The following is a 21,478-nucleotide window of genomic DNA, read 5'->3' as shown; positions in this document are numbered from 1 at the left end:
TTTCCTCTTGAAATTACATGACGTCTTTGTTTTGACAGACAAAAGTGTTTTTATGTCACCACAGTTGTCGATCATTACTTTTCTATAGGGGACACGTCAAACATTTGGCAAACAACTTGCTTCACTCATTTTTTTGTTCAGTTCCTGTGGATCCTGAATCCAGTTATAATGTTTAAAAGTGAATTTTCTTTACATCTGTTGTGTATGTTGAAACACAAGATGATGTGCCTGTTTCCAAAATAATGATGCATGACTTAAGTGAATTCATAGTAAGATTAAAAGACTGGAGTCGACATGTCACATGAAGCCAGTGTGTGAAGCCGTTTTGCCATTTGAAATTTAACTCAACTCTTTGTGACCATTAAGGTTCCAATATAACTATCGCTTTATATCTCTGCATTAGAGCATTATGGGAAATGTTATAAATCAGATCTCTGAATTAATTTTATTAAGTATTGTGCCTTGATTTGACAGGTATTTCATCCACTGAATTAGCCAAATAACAAACATTCCCAACTGGTTGTATTATCCATACAGTTTCTCTAAAGATATTTTATTAAAAACTGGTAATGAATATATAATTATGTAGTATAAAATTACCCATTCTGTGATTCTGAGTATTTTTATGCATATTGCCCATATTAGCTATACCTGTATCACACCTCTGAGGATTTGGGTAATCAAATTGAAATGCGTAAGAAAAAATGTGATTAGTAACTTAAAAGCAACAATAAAAATCCAACTTTGGAGCATGTAGAATTTTTATTTTGTACTAGAAATGATAACTGACAGTTATGCACTCATGAGGCATTTTATTTTTATAGTAAAACAGGATAATTGTGGAAAAGGACTGAAGAGTTAAGGCTCATGTCTTAAGCTCTCTGCCTTGTGGTCGTATTTAATATTCAACTTCAGGTTTGTAACATCTTGTAGAGATTAACAGACAAACAAAAAAAAATCTAAAGCCAGTGTTTACTGGTGAGAAATTCAGCTTCCTCACTTATACATCTTTCTCATAAATAACAAAAAAAAATACATTCCCAAAAGAAAAAATCATCATGTTTGAGCATGTGGGAAGGTACTGCAGATATATATTAAAACGATTCCTCTTTGTTTATGTGCAATTAAATCGTTAACAAGCTAGGAACTAGCACTCCAGATCTGTAACAAATCTCCACCTTACATGATAATGTTAAATATCCAATATTCAAATCTACATATAAATTAAACAACCAATGTACATACATTCTCTGGAGAAAAACAAAACTTTTTTGAATACAAAAGTCTTCTGTGACATTTTTACACATTTAAGGCATTTAACATAAACTTTTCCAGAACTCATTATGATCACTTTGAGCCAGTTGTTTATCTGGATGTTGTACCATAGTCTCTTTTGAGACAGGCAGCTATTATTCAAAAGGATGTTCAAAGGATTATTAAACAAGTAAATAAATGTCACATTGTACTCTGGCCTCTCCTGTCTGGTTAGCGAGCTGTTATTACTCAATGTGATTATAACTATAGCTACAGTTTTCTATGCAAGTCAAAGTCATAAGTATTTTCAGGACAGATATTTGTCATTTTAACAGTCCGTATTTTTTGCAACAACCCATTTGTTTCAAATTCTTAAACACATAAACATGCACAAAACATGTTTTTCAAAGGTATGTAAAAATATTTTCATTAAGTGCTTTGGCTCCCTTGAGAATTTTTATTTTTGGCTTTGTTGTTTGTTGTCAGACAGAATTTTCTTCCCACTTTGTTTAGTCTGAGAATGACAGTTCAAAGGGAACCTGAGAAGTCTGCTGGTCTGATCATCATTGTAGTGGACTGAAGTGAGTAGCCTGAGCCTTTCCAGTAGTACCATTTGATCCCATTGAAGCGATTTGAGTTTTGGCCTTGTTGGTAATACATCCCATTCAAATTGGATGGACCGCAGGCATCAAACCACCAACCTAGAACACCAAAACAAACATTATCAGTTCAAATGTAACATAACTAAAAAAGCCCCTTTCAGAGCTTACATATCTTAACATGATCATAGCCTCCATTTACATCCAGATTTACTGCATTCATTCTAGTTTTTCTTCATTCAAAACAAGCAGCTTCATATTTGTGATGGCAGTTCGTGCTTTACTCTTTCCACTGGGTGAGTGCCACTCATGATTGTGCTTAATGTGCAAACGGAGTCCCCCGTGAGAGACCCCTCATGGGAAAAAAGGGATAGGGTTAGGGTTTTCATGCTTTCATGCTCCCTTGGCAGACCCCAATACAGAGGGAGACAAACTTCTGGCAGCGGACTCACTTTCAAGGGAACGGAGGAGGACCCTTAAGCTACAAGAGGAGAGAGGGAAAAGCTCTGTTCCCAGGCTATTAATGTCAGCCATTGTAAGGCCTGAATTCCCCAATGAGTTGATCAGTGATTAACTCCAAGCTAATTGTGCTCTCTGACCTGGCCACAAAAGTAAGGGAGTGCTTAAAAATGCCCTTGAAGATATTTGGGGGAAGTGCCAAGATTTGGGTGGGTGGGAATTTGTTCCACAACAAGTTGCATCACAAACCGACACGATTATTTTGTTTTCCTGACGAGCACAATCATTCAAAAGCACCAGTTATTTAGAAAAAAAAAATGTGTTTCTTACCCCCTGTTGTCAGTTGTGAACATTTGCAAACACATTTGTCGTTGTCTGCATCCTTTGTACTGAAATCACTTCCTGGCTGCCCAATGCTGCTTATTTTGCCTGCTGTTCCACTGTAGCCTTTAAGGTGTATCCTGTAGAATGGCAAAGTAAAAATGAAGGAAGAGGAGGAGGAAGTCCATGATTGCTGTTCCTCAAAAGGCAGCGTCCTACTCACTTAAACAGCTAGACGGCCATTGCTTCACTATTACTGGATCTTCAGTAAAATGGGGTTCGGCATAAGGATTAAAGTGAGGGTTATTTTTCTGTTTGTGATGTTCCCAAGCAGCTTGGTGATTTCATTTTTTTTTCCCGCAAGGATTCGTGTAATGCTATTTGTGCTGTTACTTTGTAGGAGATGTTTGGAGTTACTAAGCCAATTGACTGTAGACCAAATTTGTCATAGTCAAGTAGACTTACGACATGAATAGAACTGTGTTGAATCGGAGCATTTCAAGGTCTGTTTGTCACATTCAAGGGAAGTATCCATTCCACTCCTGAAATCAGCTTAGGTTTGGAAAAGAAAATACCTCTGAAGGTTGTGTTGTTGCCAAGATGTGCAGGCTACATGTTAGAAATACAAGACATTTCATGTATTTCCTATTTTTCAAACACTGACCAGTTTTATTACATTTTCTTTGGGCTGATGCCAGTACATCAGGAAGTAAATAGTCTTATACCGCAAAGGACCTTCATCCAGAGGAATTTCTATAATGTGTTCTGCTTTTAAAAAAAATTTGGAGGTCAGCATTTATGATCATGCTCTGGAGGTAAATGAATGTATATGGTACAATCAGATGTAAATCAAAGACAGCAGAATGAATGCTTCTCACACATTCGTGCTAGGATTTAGAGGAGAACTATCACAAGCACTGTCGGTGTGTTAATTCACAAGGTTTCATCTTTCATTTCACTTCATTATTCCATCGGTTTGAATATATTGCCACTTCACTACACATAACATGTAAGTTCTTTTAAAAATACTTTATTTCTTCAAAAACGCTTCTTGTTTCAAGGACTATTGTTTCTGAATGTCGCTAACATAGCTCTTAATTTCTTCTATATTATTGCAAGACTTTTAGTTTTCAGGCTGTGCTGTAGTTACGCTCCTTGGCTGAAAATTTTCAACAGTGTTTTGTATGTGTTCTGGATAGCAGACTTCAAAAGCACTGCTGTAAGAGGGAAGCATTAGTTGCTGTTGGGCTTCTTTGTCCTTAATAACTTGAGCAACATGAGCTGTAGTATTTTGGCTTGAAGCAAAAATTCAACATTGTTCAGTAATTTGAAAAATGTATTTCTTTGATGTTGTCAGTAGAAAAACTCACCTGTAATTTTGTGCTTCACTGTCAAGAGAAAATTGGTCATATTGTGAGAATCCAGAGTTTCCTTCCCAGTCACTCAGCTCAATCCGTAGTTTGTATGACTGTAGACTTGACAGTCTGGAGACAAATTCATTTCCCAGCCAGAATTCACCTGAAGGTTCTCCAAATCCCTGAAAGACATAAAAGAAATGTAATTCAACCTTTTTGATCCCCTGCAGTAGAGGCTTGTAGGCAGAGAACCACCATATGCAGTACATGTATTTGCTATTATACATGACTAAAACATTTCATCAGAATGCTCAAAGTACTTTCAGTAGTTACACAAAACAATCTCAAATATTCTTACTCACAATGAGATATTGATAAGAACAAATGCCAGTTTAAACTGAGCTCTCATTGTGGCAGGAATGAAGGAAATAGCATGAATGTTTTCCTCTGTAAGGATTGCTCTGTAGGGACTTGAGATTGGACTTGAGACTCTTTATGACATGGTTTTGGCCCATTTATCTCCTACTTGGCATTAGCAATGCTGGTCACTATTTTGGGGAATCATCCAGAAGCGTTTTTGATCGTGGATTATAAGCAAAGTTTCAGATGCACTTGCAGAAATATAGGATATGTTGTGATTGAATCTGGTACTGAAATTATTGTGGTTTTAGGACATCGGGGATGCCCTGCTAGAATTTATGTATTAAATAGCATATCAATAAGGTATCTGTGGTATCTGTAGTTGCATCTCACAGTGCAGAATCAATAGGCCCTAAAAACACATTCAGTCAATGGCTGAAACCCAATTTGGCCACTGTACATTTGGAACGAAAACCGTAGCCTAGGTTATATATTTTTTTAAGGGAAGAATTTCTTCTTGATAGCTTTACCTTTTTGTACTCTTGCCACGTACGGTGAAAGTCAACACGGCCGTCAAAGCGTTTTTGTAGTACTGTCCAGCCACCTCCTTCTGTTTCCATGTCACAGAAAGCCTTTAAACACAAAGAAAAAAGAGTTGCCCAATTAATAATTCAGAATGAATGCATTGTAAAGAGTCTGTGCCCTTTTATAAATTGACAATGGTGTCTTATTTGAGTTGGGTTCAAACAAATGTTAAGTTCCTGGTCAGGGAGGGGATACAGAACTGAAGTTAAAGTTTTATCCAGTGAAAAGTATCTAAGGAGACTGCAGTTTTAGCTCAAGCATGCACATCACTAATGGAAGTCTGAGAGCATTTTAATTTAAGTGACCCGCCCTCAAACACAATACTCTTTAGTGAGCCCTCAGAGAAGTGTGCAGTGTTTTATTTACAAGGCTGTGTAAGTGTGGCTGAGTCAGTGCATGTCTGTGTGAACAATATCTTGGCATTATGTAATTGGCAGAGAGACATGTCTTCCTCTTCACAGCCGGAGTACTGAACTTCTTAAGTTTTCTGTTTCAGTTGTATACCCTTTTCACATTGGACAGAGAACCACCAATCCTCTGTAACATTTGCCTTTTGTCTTCAGTGGGAAGGGGGCATTTATTCTTGGGTCATATTACTCTGCAGTAGTCGCACCTATTTATCAGCTCCAGTTCTAGTCGGCAGTGATAGAACACATCACCTGGGTGGAGACTAATTTTTGCCCCTTTTCCGTCTCAATGCTTTGACGCATGTTGAAGTTAAGGATGTTGGTACATAGTAACCACTGTAACATTGTCACCATCCTTCATTCTGCTCTCTATTGTTCACCGTTTTCCGGGACGTTTGTAATGTCCAACGTGACACAACAGAAAAAATAAAATGGAAAAAGGCAAACCCGTCCTGGCAATGGGGAAAAAAGTCAGTTGCCTATTTTTATCGGGTTTACCCACATTGCAATAAACTGCACATACCCACTTATTTTGGTGCAAGATGGTGTTATTTGATGTTGAGCTACTCTGAATCAATTAAACAGTCTTACTTTACCTTAACCTCTACTGTAGTGTTGGGTAATGTGAGCGTGTAGACTCCACTTTGGGTGTTTCCTGACTTGAAGACAGCAGTGCAGTCCATGAATGTGGTAGGAGTGTCCTGCATCATGCCAGTTTTGCTCCCTGCTGGAGAAATCAGCCTTGTTTATTTGACACCAAACAATTGTACAGCATTCAGCTATCCTCATTTGAAAGGTTTACATCATGTGAAAAAAAGGGGGGGGGTTCATTCATTGCTTCAGTGCTGGTGAGCTAGGTGGTAATTAAAGTTAGGAAGCTTTCTTTCGTGCAAACCAATGCAAAAGCAAAACCTCATACAATGGCCCCAAAAATGAAACATAGGAAGTCTGCCTTGCATTGATAACTATACTATAGGGCAAAGGGGTTACGATGACTCAGAGTGTTGACTCACCTTGAGCTGAGCCAACAGAGATGGTGTGAATGAGGTTGTTGACGGTTTCCAGTAGTTCCTGCTGCTGATGCTGGAGTAAAGTGTTGTTAGAGGAGACTTTAAGCAGCTGCTGCTCCAATTCACATATGATGGCCGTCTGCCTCAGTATTAGAGTCTGAAGTTGCTCCTTTTCCTCACGAATCATTTTCAGCTCCACCTGCCTCTGCTCCTCCAAATCGCCCACCTTTTTTTCCAGAAAGCTGAGGAGAAGCAGGCGAGAAGTTCAGCAGCGAACTTCGTCTTTACTTTGCATATTAGCCTAATGCTGTCCTGCTGGTGACCTTGAAATTTAGAAGTATCTGTTTTTTGCCATGTGATTTGACGCCCTCACCTGTTTTTGTCGTTCAGCTTGTTGATTTCATTTGTTTGGACAATTAGTTGTTTTTCCAGCTTGTTGGTTGACAGAGAATTTTCAAGAAGTCTGCGCTCAAGTCGAGTTGTGTGATGAATTACCTAAAAACCAAAAGAACAAGGTGAAGCAGTTCAAAAATGTGGCCCAGAGATACTTTGTGAAATCGTCCATACATTCCTCAGTAGATGATGCAGGGCTCAACACTAAATATCGACTGATGCACAGGGCAAGTAAATGCTACATTGGGCTAGTTCATCGAGAAACTCCTCAGTTAGAGTAGAGTTAAGCTTATCCAGTGTTTCCCACACATACAGTTTACTTGGGCAGTCCACCCAGGTATATTTTTTATCCATTTATGCATTTTAATCTGTCTATGAGAATGACACCATCCACGACGGATTAACTGGTGGACAATCTGCCCTTGCTCTTCTTCTCCCGTCTACTGTCAATCACACATGCTCTGCAGAGAGAGAGACAGAGAGACGCTCTCTGGTTTCATATATTTCCTGAAAAAGCACCGATTGTGATGCAACCTCTCCTATTTAATGTAGGCCGACTTATGCCGCTGTTTTGTACGAACTTGTAAGTGCATCTGGTTGTTGCGATGTCATTCGGTGCACATTGGTTTTGATCAGCAACATAATTAGCTTCCTTCACACTTGGCTCACTTGCTGTTATGACATCAGAATTGCGGGTGAAAAAATCCTAAACGGGAAGTGTGTTTTTTGTTCGACTTTTGGTGAAAGTTATTGCTGACGAAGAAAGCAGGTAACGTTGCTAGCAGAGAGAAAACAGAAAGGAGAGGCAAAGCAGTGTGCATTGAGGTGGTCAGTTAACAAAAAAGCAACACTTTGTAATGTAGGCTGTTAAAAACTATTAATGTCAATTTCTTTTTTTTCCACACAGCATGGTCTGAAGAAAAAAAAAATATTTTTTTTAAATCTGACCAACAGACAATTTGTGAAAATGATTTGGATATCAGGTTCTGTATTCCATCAAGTTCAACTCAAACCCAGTTTGCACTTTTAGAGTGAACAGACATTTGCAAAATTGAAAAACATGACAGGAAAGAGCAACCAAACTCCAATACAACAGACGTACCTGAACACGGGAAACTTTCAAAAATCCACCTATTTTCGCAGGCAGACGTATTGAACTAAACTCCAGGGCTGGGGACCGTGCCTCTAATTTCCCATGTTGGAGGAACTGAACTCAGCAAAAAGCAGGTTGTTTACATGGATCCTAGCTGTGTGTCTCCATTGGAGCTGTTGATGTCTTTGAACAGACGGATGTCTGATTGTGACAAACTGATAGACCCTTTCTGTGGGAATACGAGTGTGCTAATAACAGGAAATGCTGTACAGTTGGCTCACATAAGGTCATTGACGTGTAGCCACAATAATAAACTGACGCAGTCATGCCTGTTTTTCACTCTGCTTATTTTTATAACACTCTGTAGCTTTATTATTTAATGCAGTGTATCACAGAGAGCCATTTAAAAACATCTGATAAACCTGCACCACATTTCCATTAGCATGTTTTTCTGTTATGAAGCTTTTTAAGCTTCTGTGTAGACAGGTGTGAACTGTTTTCACAGTTTGGACTTTCTCAGTGTTCTGTAGCTTAGTGTTGTTTCTTTCTGTGTATTTAAAGTAGTGTGCCGTGCATCCTCACCTGTGCCTCCACATTGGTCAGTTTTCTTGTTTGCTCTGCAGTTTGACTCAGCAGGTTTGTTCCTATTTCAATCATCGTAGCAGTGTGGTTGTGTACAGCGGTCTGTTGGATCTGGACCATGTCCTGCTTCATGCTGTCCTGTATGTAGCTCTCCAGCTGCAGCACAGAAGAAAGACAAGACAATTTTTTTAATCTTTCAAATTTGGCTCAGTGGTCAATGATACATGTTACTGTGGTGTGACAAACTCATAACACAATTTTTTTGCTGCTTTACACGCACTTTAAGACAGTTTTTAAGAGGAATTGATTAGTATCATCAACCAGTGGTTTTGTTGTGCATGCACAGTCCTGAATTTTTCATACAGTAGTTCATAGATTGACAGCTTGGTGCTGCTTACTACAGTCTGCTCTTGTATTGTTGGACACAGAGCAGCTCTGTTTCTTGCTTGAGTTGTTGAGTAACCACATTTGTAGCTGATGAGAGAGAAGTCATTGTTACTTTTTTTTCTTCAGATTTACCCTGTTGGATCAGGGAGTCAAACCAGGGACTAACATTCATTTGAGTGTTCATTGTATGTTGGAGTGCATTTAACACTATTATCATAGAGAGGGAGGAACAGTTACATACTTACAAAAAGCATTTTCCCTTCAGAAAGTACTCAAAATGATTAATTGATTATCAAAATAGTTGCAGATTACTTTAATAGTTCACAACTAATCGATTAATCGTTGCAGCTCTTGTACATACAGTGTGTTATTATTGGGGGTGTGCTTCTTGGAGGAAGGTAAGAACACACATGCTCAACATTTCTTAATTTCAAGCTCTATGGAAAAACATATATTTTGTATGTTTTTGTTGTATTCAGTGTTTCCATGAGAAAAACTTGGTGCTGGTCCATGTTTCCTAGAAGATTTCAGTGTCCTGGGCAAAAAAAAAGAAATTCCAGTCAAATATTATATGTGTCTAATGAGGTTAAAAACTATTCATGGACTGCTGATTGTGTGCATTACCAACCCAAAGAGTTTGTATTTGATGAGCCTGATTTGAGACAATTAACTGTCTTTCTTCAAAATCACCAGCAGCAATGGTGTTGGTATCAAAAATCTATATTGCCTTCATATTTGTTATATTTGTAAGTGATTGAGAATATATGCATTCAACAACCTTTAAGGGAATAGACCGATGGTTCCATTTCAGAGTATTATGATAAAGCCCTGTTCCATTATTTAAGGAGAGGCGTAGGCTCAGTTGTTATAATTATAGAGCGTCAAGTATTTTAGAAGACGAATGAAAGAACTAGATTTTAATTTCTTAGCAAAGTATTGAAATGATACAAATCTTGAGTCACTTTATTATTTGTGTCATCTTGACTCGAGGATAAAAAACACATTCCTGGTGTAAACTTGCCCATATCAAACCTCTTAATCATATTCCTAATACAATGGCTCAGATGCCCTCAGGGTGGGAAAAGGTCAATGTTTCATCTTTACGAGATTTTTTCTTATCTACCTTACAGTATCGCCAGATTTAGACCGAGACCAATCATTAAGTTATTTCCTGCATGGTGTTCCTGAGCGGCAATCAGGTCACACGACTCATAAACAGGATGGAAGTGTTGAGTGAGGAGTTACATCCTTCATGACAGTGTGACCAGTGTGCCCAACTGGAAACCAGCATCCGTTGAATAACTTTGTCATTTACAGTACGTTTGCATAATCACTTTTGTTATTTACTCATCAGTCAGTAATGCAACCACAAACAGCCAGTTTTATTGTTATTTTTCTTAAGGTGAATACAAGTAACAGCTGCAATTAGTGCTGATTTTGTTTGTCTTCCTTTCATGACTTCCAGTTTGTGTTCTTGGATACACACAGGGATGTGTGGTCAGTGGAAGGTTGTCATTTGAATTGTTGGCAGGATGTCCCATTGACAGTCAATGATCTAATCAGTTGTTTACTCCATGTGCCTCAAAGGCGTCAGTCAGGAATGACTGTGTTCCTCCTTCACATGTGAGCGTGACAACAGATTGTTTTCCTCAGCGGTCATCAGCTGGTGCAGCGTAAATAGGAATATCGGAAGTTAAGCGAGTATACTTTAAATAAGGAAATCACACCTGATGGAAGCACTGTGTACTGATTAGGAAAGTAGTGGAAGTGTGGATCATAGGAAGGTTTCTTTCTATAGACATCCTGAATAGTGATCGACTAATATCTGTTTTTCACAGCCAATAACAATTAGAAGTAACCAAGCTACTGATGACTGATATACAATACGATAGCAGTATAAATAACATCTTAATGTCAAAATTTAAAATAACCACTCCACTACATATATTTGATAACTAATAAGAAAGTGTTGTGGGCAGGACATTGAGAGCAGTGACGGTGTGGCGAGTACTGCTAGAGAGAGGATGCTACATCAATTCATGGTCAAACACAAAAAACACAGATGCCAAAAGTCGGAAAAATGCTAGAATATCGGCCAAGATAATCTGTATCTATCCCTCATCCTGAACATGTTTATGAAGTTAGTGAAAGTACTTTTCATTGACAGTTTGATTCCTCTAAAACAACGGTGCCCAAACTTTTTCCCTTGGAGCATAAAAGTTAAAAAGACACCTAATATCGGCCAATAGGTTGAAACCAATCACCCATTGTATTGTAAAGATGAAAAATAGTAAGAGGATCTCAAAATCCCTTAATTGCCTGACTTCCTTCACAAAGAGTCACTCTACCAGCCGTGCTCATATATAATTAATAGTTCGGGATTGAACATATTTATAGAGCATTTTAGATCACAGAGTTTTTTATTTTGTAATTTTAAAATACATTTTTATTTATTTATTTATGTGTTGCTCGAGCCATATGGGGGGCCAACCTGGGCCCATTTTGGCCAGCGATGCTCTAAATTGGGTTGCGATTACTTGTTTTCTCAAGTTTCTCTCTGAGCTCTTCTATCCGTCCATACAAAGCAAACTGTAAACTTGTTAATAAAGTTATTGTCACCTCTTCCAAGGAGGTTTGTCAGCAAGATTACACAAAAACTACTGAGCAGATTTCCTCAAAGCTTGGATGGATTATGGTCTGTTATTGGTTTGAATCCGGATAGAAAGACAGGAATCAGGAATTCTTTTCTCACTTTAACATTAACATTGCGAAGGCACGTTTTTCAACAGTTTTGTTAATTTTTCAGGGAATAATGCATTGATGGTATCAATGCAAAATCTGTTGAGCATAGATTATAATTAAGCAGGTATGAGTGGTTTAAAATTTAGAGTGATACAGGGTTATCGAGTTTGATACTGGTATTTGGACCAAGGTATTGGTTTAACTGTAGAAGAAATGAAAAGAAAAGAAATCTAATTTTATCTGTGATGACAGAAGTTATGGAACACCTCACTTCTCTACCACACTTCTGATCACACATAGCACATTTGCCAACTGATAGACCTTTACAGAGTCTAATGCTTCTGCTTTGTTAATTAGGTGTTGTTGTAAGGTGTCATATTTAATAGTGAGAATAAGTATTATACTTGGGTGCTATTAGATTTCAGGAGAGTTGAAATCACACCTTAGCTGTGCTGTGTCTTCTTCAATATTCATCTTCTCATGTGGATTAATTTGGTGAAGTCACACAGTTCTGGAGCCTTCGTCCATGTGTGTAAGAAGTATGTAACCACTCTTTGCTGTTGGACTTCATGAATTGGGTTTGTGAGCAGTCTTTGATTTCTGAGTCAGCTCTTGAGCTGCTGTCTGTTTGAGCATAGTTACTGAGTAGCAGTGTATAAATCATGAAGAACTTCAAAGAAGAGATTCCTCTGACGTCTCCTGTGGACCAGATCAGAGCCTGTTTTATGTTTAATTGTGCAATCAAGCTGTGATGTGTCCTTGTCCCGACTGACTCGTCTTGTATAGTTGAGAGCGGTTATCACATTTTGAAGAGAGGGAGCTAGAGAGGAGGTAGTTCACCTCTTTCACTTAGACAAGTTAATGGTTCAGCAAACTGAAAGGGAAGTATGCATGCCTCATGTGGACACCTGTGTGGAGTCTTTGTCAGTCATCAAACCCATTATGTCTCTTTGCACTGAATGAAAGTGTCTCACAGACACTCGGCTCATTCTTTTCTGTCTGTTCCCAGATTTGCTAAATCAAAATGATACAGACAGACAGAAAGAGATGTTTTAAATGAAATAGGGCTGGTTTCAGTTTGCCACAGAATTTTATGTGTTACTGGAAGACATAACTGTTCATTTAGACAAAATTGTTCCTGTTAACCTTAGCTCATTCAAACTGGAGCATTTTATCACTCTGTTTTGTGGTGTTGGTCAGGCTGGAATGGTAAACAATGATGCAATACTTGTATAAAGCAACAATACTGAATAGCTCTTCAAATACCAAGGCAAAAAGAAAGGCAATTTTGCTAAGATGCCCAGGGCTACAGATCATGTTCTGCAAATATAAGGGAGAATGTTTTTTATGCCAAAGACCTCAGCAAAAATCACAATATTGGCCTTTTTAATTATTTTTTTCTTTAGAGGAAATTAAATGAAAAAAGGACTGTTCTCACTTAACTCTTGGCTCATATTGCAATCGCAATATCTAAAAATAATTGCAGTATGAGTTTGTTTTATTTAATTTAATTTTTGCATACGGCTCAGTCCTACTTGGCACAAAACGACACATTTCTTTTCTTCTTTTTTCTTTTTCTTTGCCAAATTGAATTCTCATATGGGGGATCAATAAAGGTACATCTTATCTTATCTTATCTTATCTTATGTTATCTGGCTTTGCGTTGCTGTAGGTTTTTTTGTTTTGTTTTTTCAATAAACAATAGAGCCCAAACGATACTGGAGTTTTGGGGCCAATACCGATATTAGGGAGTGAAAAAGTCTGACATTGATCTTTCAATCGATATTTTTAAATACACACAATATATCTGAATGAATACACAATTTTTTGAATGATCCCTCAAATTTGGTTATTAAACAGTTGTAACAAAGATATGTATTTATTGTCCAAAAGATGGACGCCACAGCTCATGGCTCTCCTATTTCCATCATTCCTAATTTCGTTGTGTTCTGTACAATGACAATAAAGGCTTTCTGTTCTATTCAAAATGACATCAGTGTACTGAAACATAAACTTCACTGGGAATGTTATAGTTAAAAAGTAAACCGATCGATATATCTGTTATAGGACAATATCCCATATATTGATCGGCTCTAATTAACAACCTACACACGCAGAGAAAGTTACTGAACACATACCACCAAATTTGTAATAATCTTGATATCTGCTCAGTCATGGGTTGACAATCTGATTGGAGATCTGTTTTTATAGCTTCGCTACTTTCGATACTATTTAATATGAATATCCTATTGTTTTCTAACATGTCGTATCGAAGACGTATCTACTTAACAATAGTTTTGACATCCTTTCAAGCAGTTTAGTACGAGACAGAATAAGCTGCCAATCACATGAAAAATCAAGAACAGCACTTATCCTTAAACAACTTTCTTGTCATTCTGTATGTCAGACTTCTCCTGTGGTCCTCGTACTGATGCATATAAGATAAATCTATAATTTTAGCAGGGACTCTTGCTGCAGTTCATCTAAATGGTCTTCATGTTCCAGACACGGTGTTTGGTTTTCTTTAGAACTGCTCCTTTCTTTGGTTTATATTTGAAAGGAAGTATTCAGTTACACCTGTATAGGAGGTTACTTTTTTTATTTCTCTAGCACATTTTGTCTCTTTGCACATCACATTGGACTCCCTTTTTTCCTCTTAAGCTATCACTCCCAAATCACTGTAGTAAAACACAGTCTGGTGGGTGTGACACAACTTTACCTTGAGCAGCCACTGTGTGTTGTTCTCCATGGTGATCTCCAGTTGTTCCAGCCTCTGAGCCGAGTCATCGTTGTCCACTGGTCCATCCTTTTGAACTGGAAAGTTGTAGTTGCTGCTCTGAGTTTGGCAGTTTTCCTGCTCCGGCAGCAGAAACGTGTAGCTACACGGCCCGTTTTGAATCTGATACTGTCTCTTAGTCGCAGCACTGTATCCTATCCCCAGACCGAGCCAGAAACTTAAAACTAGAAAGTCGACATTTAACATCTTCATAGTGGTGCTTTTTATCCTAAGATTAAGTCAGTAAAATTGTCACTCCTTGAATTTTTCCTTAAACTTCTCTCAGTGACTGGTTCCCCAACAGCATCGAAGTGTAAACAATCCTCTTGAGGGTCTGCAGATTCCTTTTATCACGTCTCAGTGGTAGGAGGAGAAAAAGTCATCAGGAATTGGAGGTAGTGTGTCATTCCCTTAGGTTACCAGTGCCAGACTGCATGTGCTCGCCTTTCATCAAGCCCCCAACCACTTGTTGGAGCTGCCCATGGCCCCTCTGATTAGCTAACTGTGAGTTTAAACCACTCCCCCCCCTCCTTCTCAGCGTGGCCAGTCACTGTGAAGAGCGGTGAAGTGGAGATTCCTTTCAGCACACACTCACTAAACAACACAGAGGAGCAGATGCACAAAATCACACACCTTCCACTATATCCTCTACAATACCCACATGTTTTTTTCTCCTCTCCTCTTGAACGGCCTCTCAGGATGCAGCTGTCCACCGTCAGCACACTCTGTGATAGTAGCAGTGTCCATCCCATTCATTGAAGAATGTTTCCCGGCCTACGACAAACACACCAGCATCTCTGAATGGGAGATTCAAAGGAAGAAGACATTATTAACTCTTTCCACTCAACTACTGCCTTAGCTTCTTCAAGATGCTAAATCTTGTTCCTTTTAACTACAAAAACATTTATACCACACATCAAACAAATAAGCTAAACTCAACCTTATTATGTCAACATAAATGATTGAAATATGTAAAATATAAATTAACATTCACCCTCTAACGTGTACCCCTATCTTGTTCTTTCACCAACTAAAAATCACCAACTCACTGTTCTAAGTACTGTTCCTTTTATAAATTCTTCATTTTTATCCACCAATCGGGTTGATTTCACAAGTTCAAAATGTTATAAAACAATCCAAGATTCCCAGATCTTTCTTTGGGTCTCAGGGTCCATAAAGTCAGTTTTTGGTGCAACTAAAGTTGCCACTTGAGGACCTCTGACCACAAGTAGTCATGCCTTTTATTTGCATCTGCTTCTGGGTAGATTTATGCAATCAAAGATTAAATGTGCTTGGCAGATCTATGTCTGACTCACAAGTATAATAAGATTTGTTTGCTCTTACCCTCTCCGATCAGGAACGTTGTGGGAAAGCTGTTTGTCATTTTGTTTTCTCTTACAAAACAATGCAAAAAACCTTTTAAATGAGTAAGGCTATGTTCTTGGATTGGTGACATTGTCAGATTTTGAATATGTGGGCAGGTTGTGGGTGTTTTCTGTCTCATGTCCCGAACGTTTATGTCCATGCTAGCTTGAAATAGCACAACAAAAAGTAATCCCACACGGATGAACTATTCCACAATAAATTTTACGTTAAGTGTAACTGTTAATACTCAGTGTGCCTTCAAACTAACACAGACTTTTAAAAGATTGATTGTTTTACCAAATTATTAAAGACAGTGTTGTCAATTTTAAACTTGTATTTTCAGACATTCTTTGTGAAAAACATGATTGTGTTTGTAGTTTCAAAAAAATTCTTTTTTAGTAGAAAATTGTTTTGAAAATGAGTCATACCCCTGGCTTGTGTTCACTAGAAAATCAGTGGACTGGCTTCCCACGACACATAATCATACAGCCATACACATCCTTTACCTGGCATCATGACTACCCTGCAAGACACAAATGGCAAGTTTTTGTTTTTTTCCACTAATTGCAACATTATCCCAACCTGACAAGTTTTGCTGTCTGGTGGTTCTCGTGGCTCTTTGGGGAACAGACAGCAGGTGTCTTGTGCAGGAAGGGCACTGACATAGGAGGATGTTATGTCCTTTACTGCAGGAATGTGCCTCAATCACAGACTCTCTTCTGTTGATTGATCTCATTCACTCTTGACTCCGCCTGACAGTAAAGTCTTTGAAAATCAGACAGACCTCGGTCCATCTGTAACAGTCAATTGCAGAGAAATTGGCATAACCACAATTTAGTGTCGACTGCACCATATTACATTTTTGACAGGAAAGCCTTAAAATTGCCCTCTGCCGTTGGATAGAAACAGAATTGTAGGAAGTAGGCTGATGTAACAGCTACTGTATAAAGGAAATGCAACGTATTTAAGGCACATTACCAAAGAGGAAGGACTTGTCGTCATTCCAAAAACGCTGACTTATTTAGGTGTTCAGGCTGAATCACTCAGGCTGTAGATTAAATGGCAACAGCTCTTGTTTTATGTTTATTTAAATCACACTGAGCCACATCCCTGTACATGAATATACCACACACTAAACTGTTCTCAAACATTGTCACTTCTGCTGAACTATCATGCACATACTTTATTTCATTAACCAGAGCTGTTAGTTTTCATATATTCCTGCCTTGTATTGATTGTTACACAGCTGCACAAGCCGTCTGCCTGTCCGTCCTGCCTCTCTGCAGATAAACGTATCTGTGTATTAGTGGCTGCAAAGATATTGATTGTGCTGCCAGAGTAAGAAGTAGGGAATTCCCGTGTGAGGATTAGATAAATTGTTGCTGGCACTGTACTCTGCTACTCATGCAACAAATTCAAGACGGTTTATCACAGAAGGCTTGTTGCCGCTAGCATCTCCATGACCCATCCTCCAGAGATTTGAAAAAAATTCAACAAATGCAACAAACAGGCTGCAGCTCAGAGCTAGTTTACAGATGGGTTTTTTTAGTGTCATGTTTGACAGCGCTTACGTTTTATTTCTAGCAAAGTATTATCGTAAGATACAGAGAAATGCAGGTCATGATGAATGTATCCTTAATGCAGCCGTATACCAGATATGAAATGTACACAAATCCAAACTGCTGTTGAACACACCACAGTAAGTGCATGTCTGAGTGCTCAGCATGGCTGTGGGTTTGATGACACTTAATGGAGGACCCTTGTCCATGCCTGTTTGGTCATTTACACCGAAAGGGAAAACGATTTTCCACATTAAAGTGTGTTTACAGGTCTTGGGGAGTACTACTGCATACGTGTAAAAAAGTGGTATGAAAGCATTTGAGGCTCCAGAGGAAGCCACATATAATCTGATAAATTGTTTCCAGTGATGTCACTCAGTAGCTAAGGTGCATTGTGGGCATGTAGACACCAGGTTTTGAAAAAGTAAGAAAAATGTGTGGAATAGAAAAGGTGATATCTCTGGTTCTGCTGTATCGATTTTGATCATTTGTTTTTAAACTGTCCATCATGAGTCAGACAGTTTTAGTTGGACTGCTTTTCAAAACATGGTGCCTACATTACCTACAATGCAACTTAGCCACTGAGTGACGTCACTCTTATTATTATAAGATTACATTACATGCAGCTTCCTCTGGAGCCACAAAAGGCTTTACACTACTGTTTTCACATATGTATTATATTTCCCCAGACCTGTAAACACACACTTTAATGTGAAAAATTGGTGGAGTTGCCCTTTAAGTCCACAAATCTTGACACAAATTCTCTGTATATACATTACATTCTAAATTGAATTAATGGGACACTTTTACAGTCTTGCCGGTCATGTTGTTAGAAGCAGTGTCAGATTTTATATTTATATGATACATTTATTTTTACTCTTTGAAGCCAAGTTTTTCAGAGGCTTCATGTGTGTATGTGCACTTCTTGTGTTCTGTCAGCTCTCTTTTATGTTGCCCTTTTGTGTTGGCCTGTTTTTCCTCGTTTTTAAAGCCTCCTTTCTCACATAATAGACCTTACATATAGTGTTCAATCATTCCCTTTAAAGTGCACAATGTGGGTTAATGATAACCTGACCCCGATTACTTGACGTGAAGTAAAACCTGTGTGAACATTGACAAAAGACTAAAATGTCTTAAAGCTTTTTTCCTGGCATTCAACTCAGAATAGAGCCGATTGTGGCCTTCAGTTTAGCAGCTGACCCCTGCTATCCAGCAGGCAGGCCTGTAGTGAGAGCTTCGAGCATCACTCACCAAACCCAAAAAGAAACGCAACCTCAAAGACATTCACTAAGTCAGGCAGAGCTGACATCACCCTCTGAACAGTGTGGGCTGCTAAAATAAAACCAGGCACAGAAGATGGCATTGTAGCTCACCTTCGTGCTGCTCAGAGTTAATCAGTTAATGTGATTTTGATGGGATTTGTTATTATTTAAAATATGAAAGACCAGACTGCTTTAAAATTTAGTTTAATTTAGTCCTGAGCAGTTTGTTGATGTTACTCTGCAATAACAAACAGTCATACACGTATCATGTAACATTCTGCATTGACTTAAGAATGTTTACCCATGCTAGCAAATGTTGCTATTAAAACCGGCTTTCATTCAGCATACTAGTGTCCTTCCAGGGTCTGTTTTTTCATGTGCTTCTGCTTTATCACAAGCAGCCACCCTCAGGCCAGTTTGGGTATTGAACTACAGTTTCAAAGCAGGGATAAAGTTATTAATTTATCAGGCACAAAACACATTAATCAACAACAACATGATACACACTTGCTAGATTTAGGCAAAAGACAATCCCAGGGCAGGTTGGTGTTCTGCAGGTTGATTAATCTTTATCTCTGTTAGCATTGTTGTGATGTAAAAACCTGTGAGTCACATCAGACAGCCATCAAACAGGAAAAACATCGGCTTCACTAGAACTACAGGGGAGAATCGTTTCTTGTAAAGTGTAAAACACAATGAATTCTAGGAAGTGTGCCAATAAAAGGACAATGTCTCAGAGCAAGCATTAACTCATTATTACACTGTAAATGCTAAGAGCGGTGTTTTTACTTATGTTACGTGACTAGACCTCTTCTCAGGACTCTGTAGGTGTTTGAGAAGCACAGGTGTAAAGAATAAAATTAATGATGGCTGAATTCATGTAGCTGCTTCAGTTCCAGGGTGCTGGTATTGTGCAGGCTGGCTCTCTGTCACACTTGGCATACCGGGACACATTAATACAACTGAGCCATCATTAATGTGATTAGTAACACCTGTGTTCTTCCTGTTGTGCCAAGTCAAAATGTCTGTTGTGACAAAAAATGCCTATTGTTATTCCATCATAGTTGGTGACTTGCTCCACCATGCCTCAACCTGACTAGAGATGAAATTAGTCAGAGTAATTGAAAACACCTGTGCAGATTTAACTGATTCTGGATGTTAGAACTAGAAATCTTGAGCTGACTTACTATTTCTATACTAATTACAGTAAATTAATAGATAAAAGATTTCACAAAATTAGATTAATACTTCTATTCATATAAAACCTTTCAAAACACAGCCAATTATAATAAGAACAGAACATATTTCAACAAGAATAAAATTGATCATTGGCAGGGACCAGCAACTTCTTGAGTCTCAGCTGGTTGCTTAGCAACTGCTCCCAGCTGAGAAATAGTCCGACACATAATCCCCTCTAAAACAGTGAATTAATGTCTTTTCACGTCTGTTTTTGTACAGTTTCAACAAAGGAGATAGAATGTGTTCATTAGTGAACATCAGAGGATACTTTGCCTTCAAACAGAGTCTCGCTAGCTGTTTCCAGGCTTCGTTCTGAGCTACGCTAACCAGCTGCTAGCGTGAGCTTCATATTTAGCGTGCAGAGAATGCAGAAAAGGCTATTTCTCAAAATCTCAATTTCTGTAAACTTTGACAAAGTACATGTTGAAAGTTTATCAGGGGATTCTTTTAAAAAAAACTTTTTCAGATGATCTCTTGAGGAAGCATGTTGAGCTGTTGTTTGCTCTTCTGGTGTTTTTCTTGGACAGAGCAGTTGAACAGGTGTGTCATAATTGGACCTCTCTGAAAACAGTTACGGTATTTAACTTTCAGTTTCTCTGCCCAGATCTGTCGTCTCCAGAGGCACCTGTCTGCCGGGGAGCACCAGCAGGACCTGTTCCAAAGCCAGCCCGCCATGTTTGTGTCCCAGCACTCCCAGCCGCCCACTCAGAGTCTGGTGGAGCTGATCCAGCTCTGTGGAGGAACTGTCTGCAAAACCGTGCGCCAGGCGGGTATCTGCATCGGGAAGTACAGTGGCAGGAGACCAGAGGGGAGCAGGATCCTGTCTGAGCAGTGGGTGCTGGGTAAGATACTTCCTGCTAATCTTTGTGGTAAATTCTCGGCTCCTTCTTCGTGTCACTAACTTTTCTCTTTTTTTGTGATTTTATTTCAGATAGTATCACACATTTGAAGCAGCTGTCATACGACAACTATGACTTGGAGTGAAAGCTGTTGAATGTATATTGTTTATGCTGTGAAGTTTAGTTTTATCAATTTAATGCTGGACAGTGCCTGGTCTCATACCCTCAGTTTCTGACTTACACTGTTCCTCTTGTGAGGGTTTATCATCGTGCTTTACAAACGTGTTCAGAGGCTTTTTATAAATCCTCTCAAATATCCCCTTTTTGAAGACATTTAATCCCAGTTTACCATGGAAACCTTTCAACAATGGTCTAAGTTACTGTGAAACATGGAAATCTGCTTGGACATAGTGTATGTGGGATCCTTTATTATTCTTTGCATTGTTTTTGTTTCATATTGTAGTAAGCACTACTGCATGACAATGTGTTTTTCATAATAAGACATGAGATTGAGCTATATTGTTTTACTTTTTTTTATCTCTTATATGATTTTAAAAATACTTGCTGAGCCAGTTCAACACTCTAATGTGTATAAAATACTGTATCCTTTATACAAATGTTTTTTTATGTCATTGTTAATAAACGCTTTTTAAAAATGTTGATTGTGCTTTTGTTCATTTTCTGTGAAGTGACAAGCTGTATAAGAATCAAGCTCACTTGAATCACTTTATCATCATCAGTAATCAGTACTTATCATCAGTTTTCTGGGTTTTATTTATTATTAACTGTGATGAGGGAAATGTAACTGTCCGATTTTTTTTCACAATCACAGTATGATTGGTTTAGCACCCTTTTGAGAATGACAGCTTGATTTTGAAAAGGACAAAGACG

The 21,478-nt window shown here is 38.4% G+C and overlaps 2 protein-coding genes across 4 annotated transcripts in view; one reads left to right on the top strand and one right to left on the bottom strand.

The window, feature by feature from the left end:
• The window catches only part of mcph1 (microcephalin 1), a 32,112-nt gene extending 10,865 nt beyond the window's left edge, over positions 1 to 21,247 (top strand). The window contains exons 14-15 of one of the 2 annotated variants that reach the window (XM_084375836.1): positions 20,353 to 20,590; positions 20,684 to 21,247. In XM_084375836.1, coding sequence (XP_084231962.1) covers positions 20,353 to 20,590; positions 20,684 to 20,697 — 252 coding nt within the window. In that variant the 3' untranslated portion in view covers positions 20,698 to 21,247. Of the gene's footprint in view, positions 1 to 20,352; positions 20,591 to 20,679 lie in introns of both variants that reach the window. The other variant, XM_084375835.1, reaches the window with a different exon arrangement.
• On the bottom strand, positions 767 to 15,455 carry angpt2a (angiopoietin 2a). 2 transcript variants are annotated; one of them, XM_084375380.1, is made up of 9 exons: positions 14,267 to 15,455; positions 8,419 to 8,574; positions 6,724 to 6,845; positions 6,354 to 6,592; positions 5,937 to 6,067; positions 4,879 to 4,980; positions 4,004 to 4,170; positions 2,643 to 2,773; positions 767 to 1,955 (listed from the first exon to the last, which is right to left on the bottom strand). In XM_084375380.1, the coding sequence occupies exons 1-9, from the start codon at positions 14,534 to 14,536 to the stop codon at positions 1,783 to 1,785; spliced, it is 1,491 nt and encodes a 496-aa protein (XP_084231506.1). In that variant the 5' UTR covers positions 14,537 to 15,455; the 3' UTR covers positions 767 to 1,782. The 2 variants fall into 2 exon arrangements, with proteins under 2 accessions (XP_084231506.1, XP_084231507.1); XM_084375381.1 differs by having other exon boundaries at positions 5,937 to 6,064.
• Positions 21,248 to 21,478: the final 231 nt, after the last annotated feature.

Source organism: Pagrus pagrus, assembly GCF_965226575.1.
Source record: "Pagrus pagrus genome assembly, chromosome: 15".
In the NCBI taxonomy this organism is placed as follows: Eukaryota; Metazoa; Chordata; class Actinopteri; order Spariformes; family Sparidae; genus Pagrus; species Pagrus pagrus.
The sequence above is the reverse complement of the archived record's forward strand: the minus strand, read 5'-3'. Positions and strand labels throughout refer to the sequence as shown.

Bases quoted from the DNA above. Each gene is read 5' to 3' on its own strand.
- angpt2a (XM_084375380.1), bottom strand. From the start codon at position 14,536: ATGAAGATGTTAAATGTCGACTTTCTAGTTTTAAGTTTCTGGCTCGGT. The intron at 6,846-8,418 runs GTGAGGATGCAC...TTTGGTTTTTAG, and splicing joins TGACCAATGTGGAGGCACAG to GTAATTCATCACACAACTCG. The intron at 6,593-6,723 runs GTGAGGGCGTCA...GCTTCTCCTCAG, and splicing joins AAGCTGAACGACAAAAACAG to CTTTCTGGAAAAAAAGGTGG.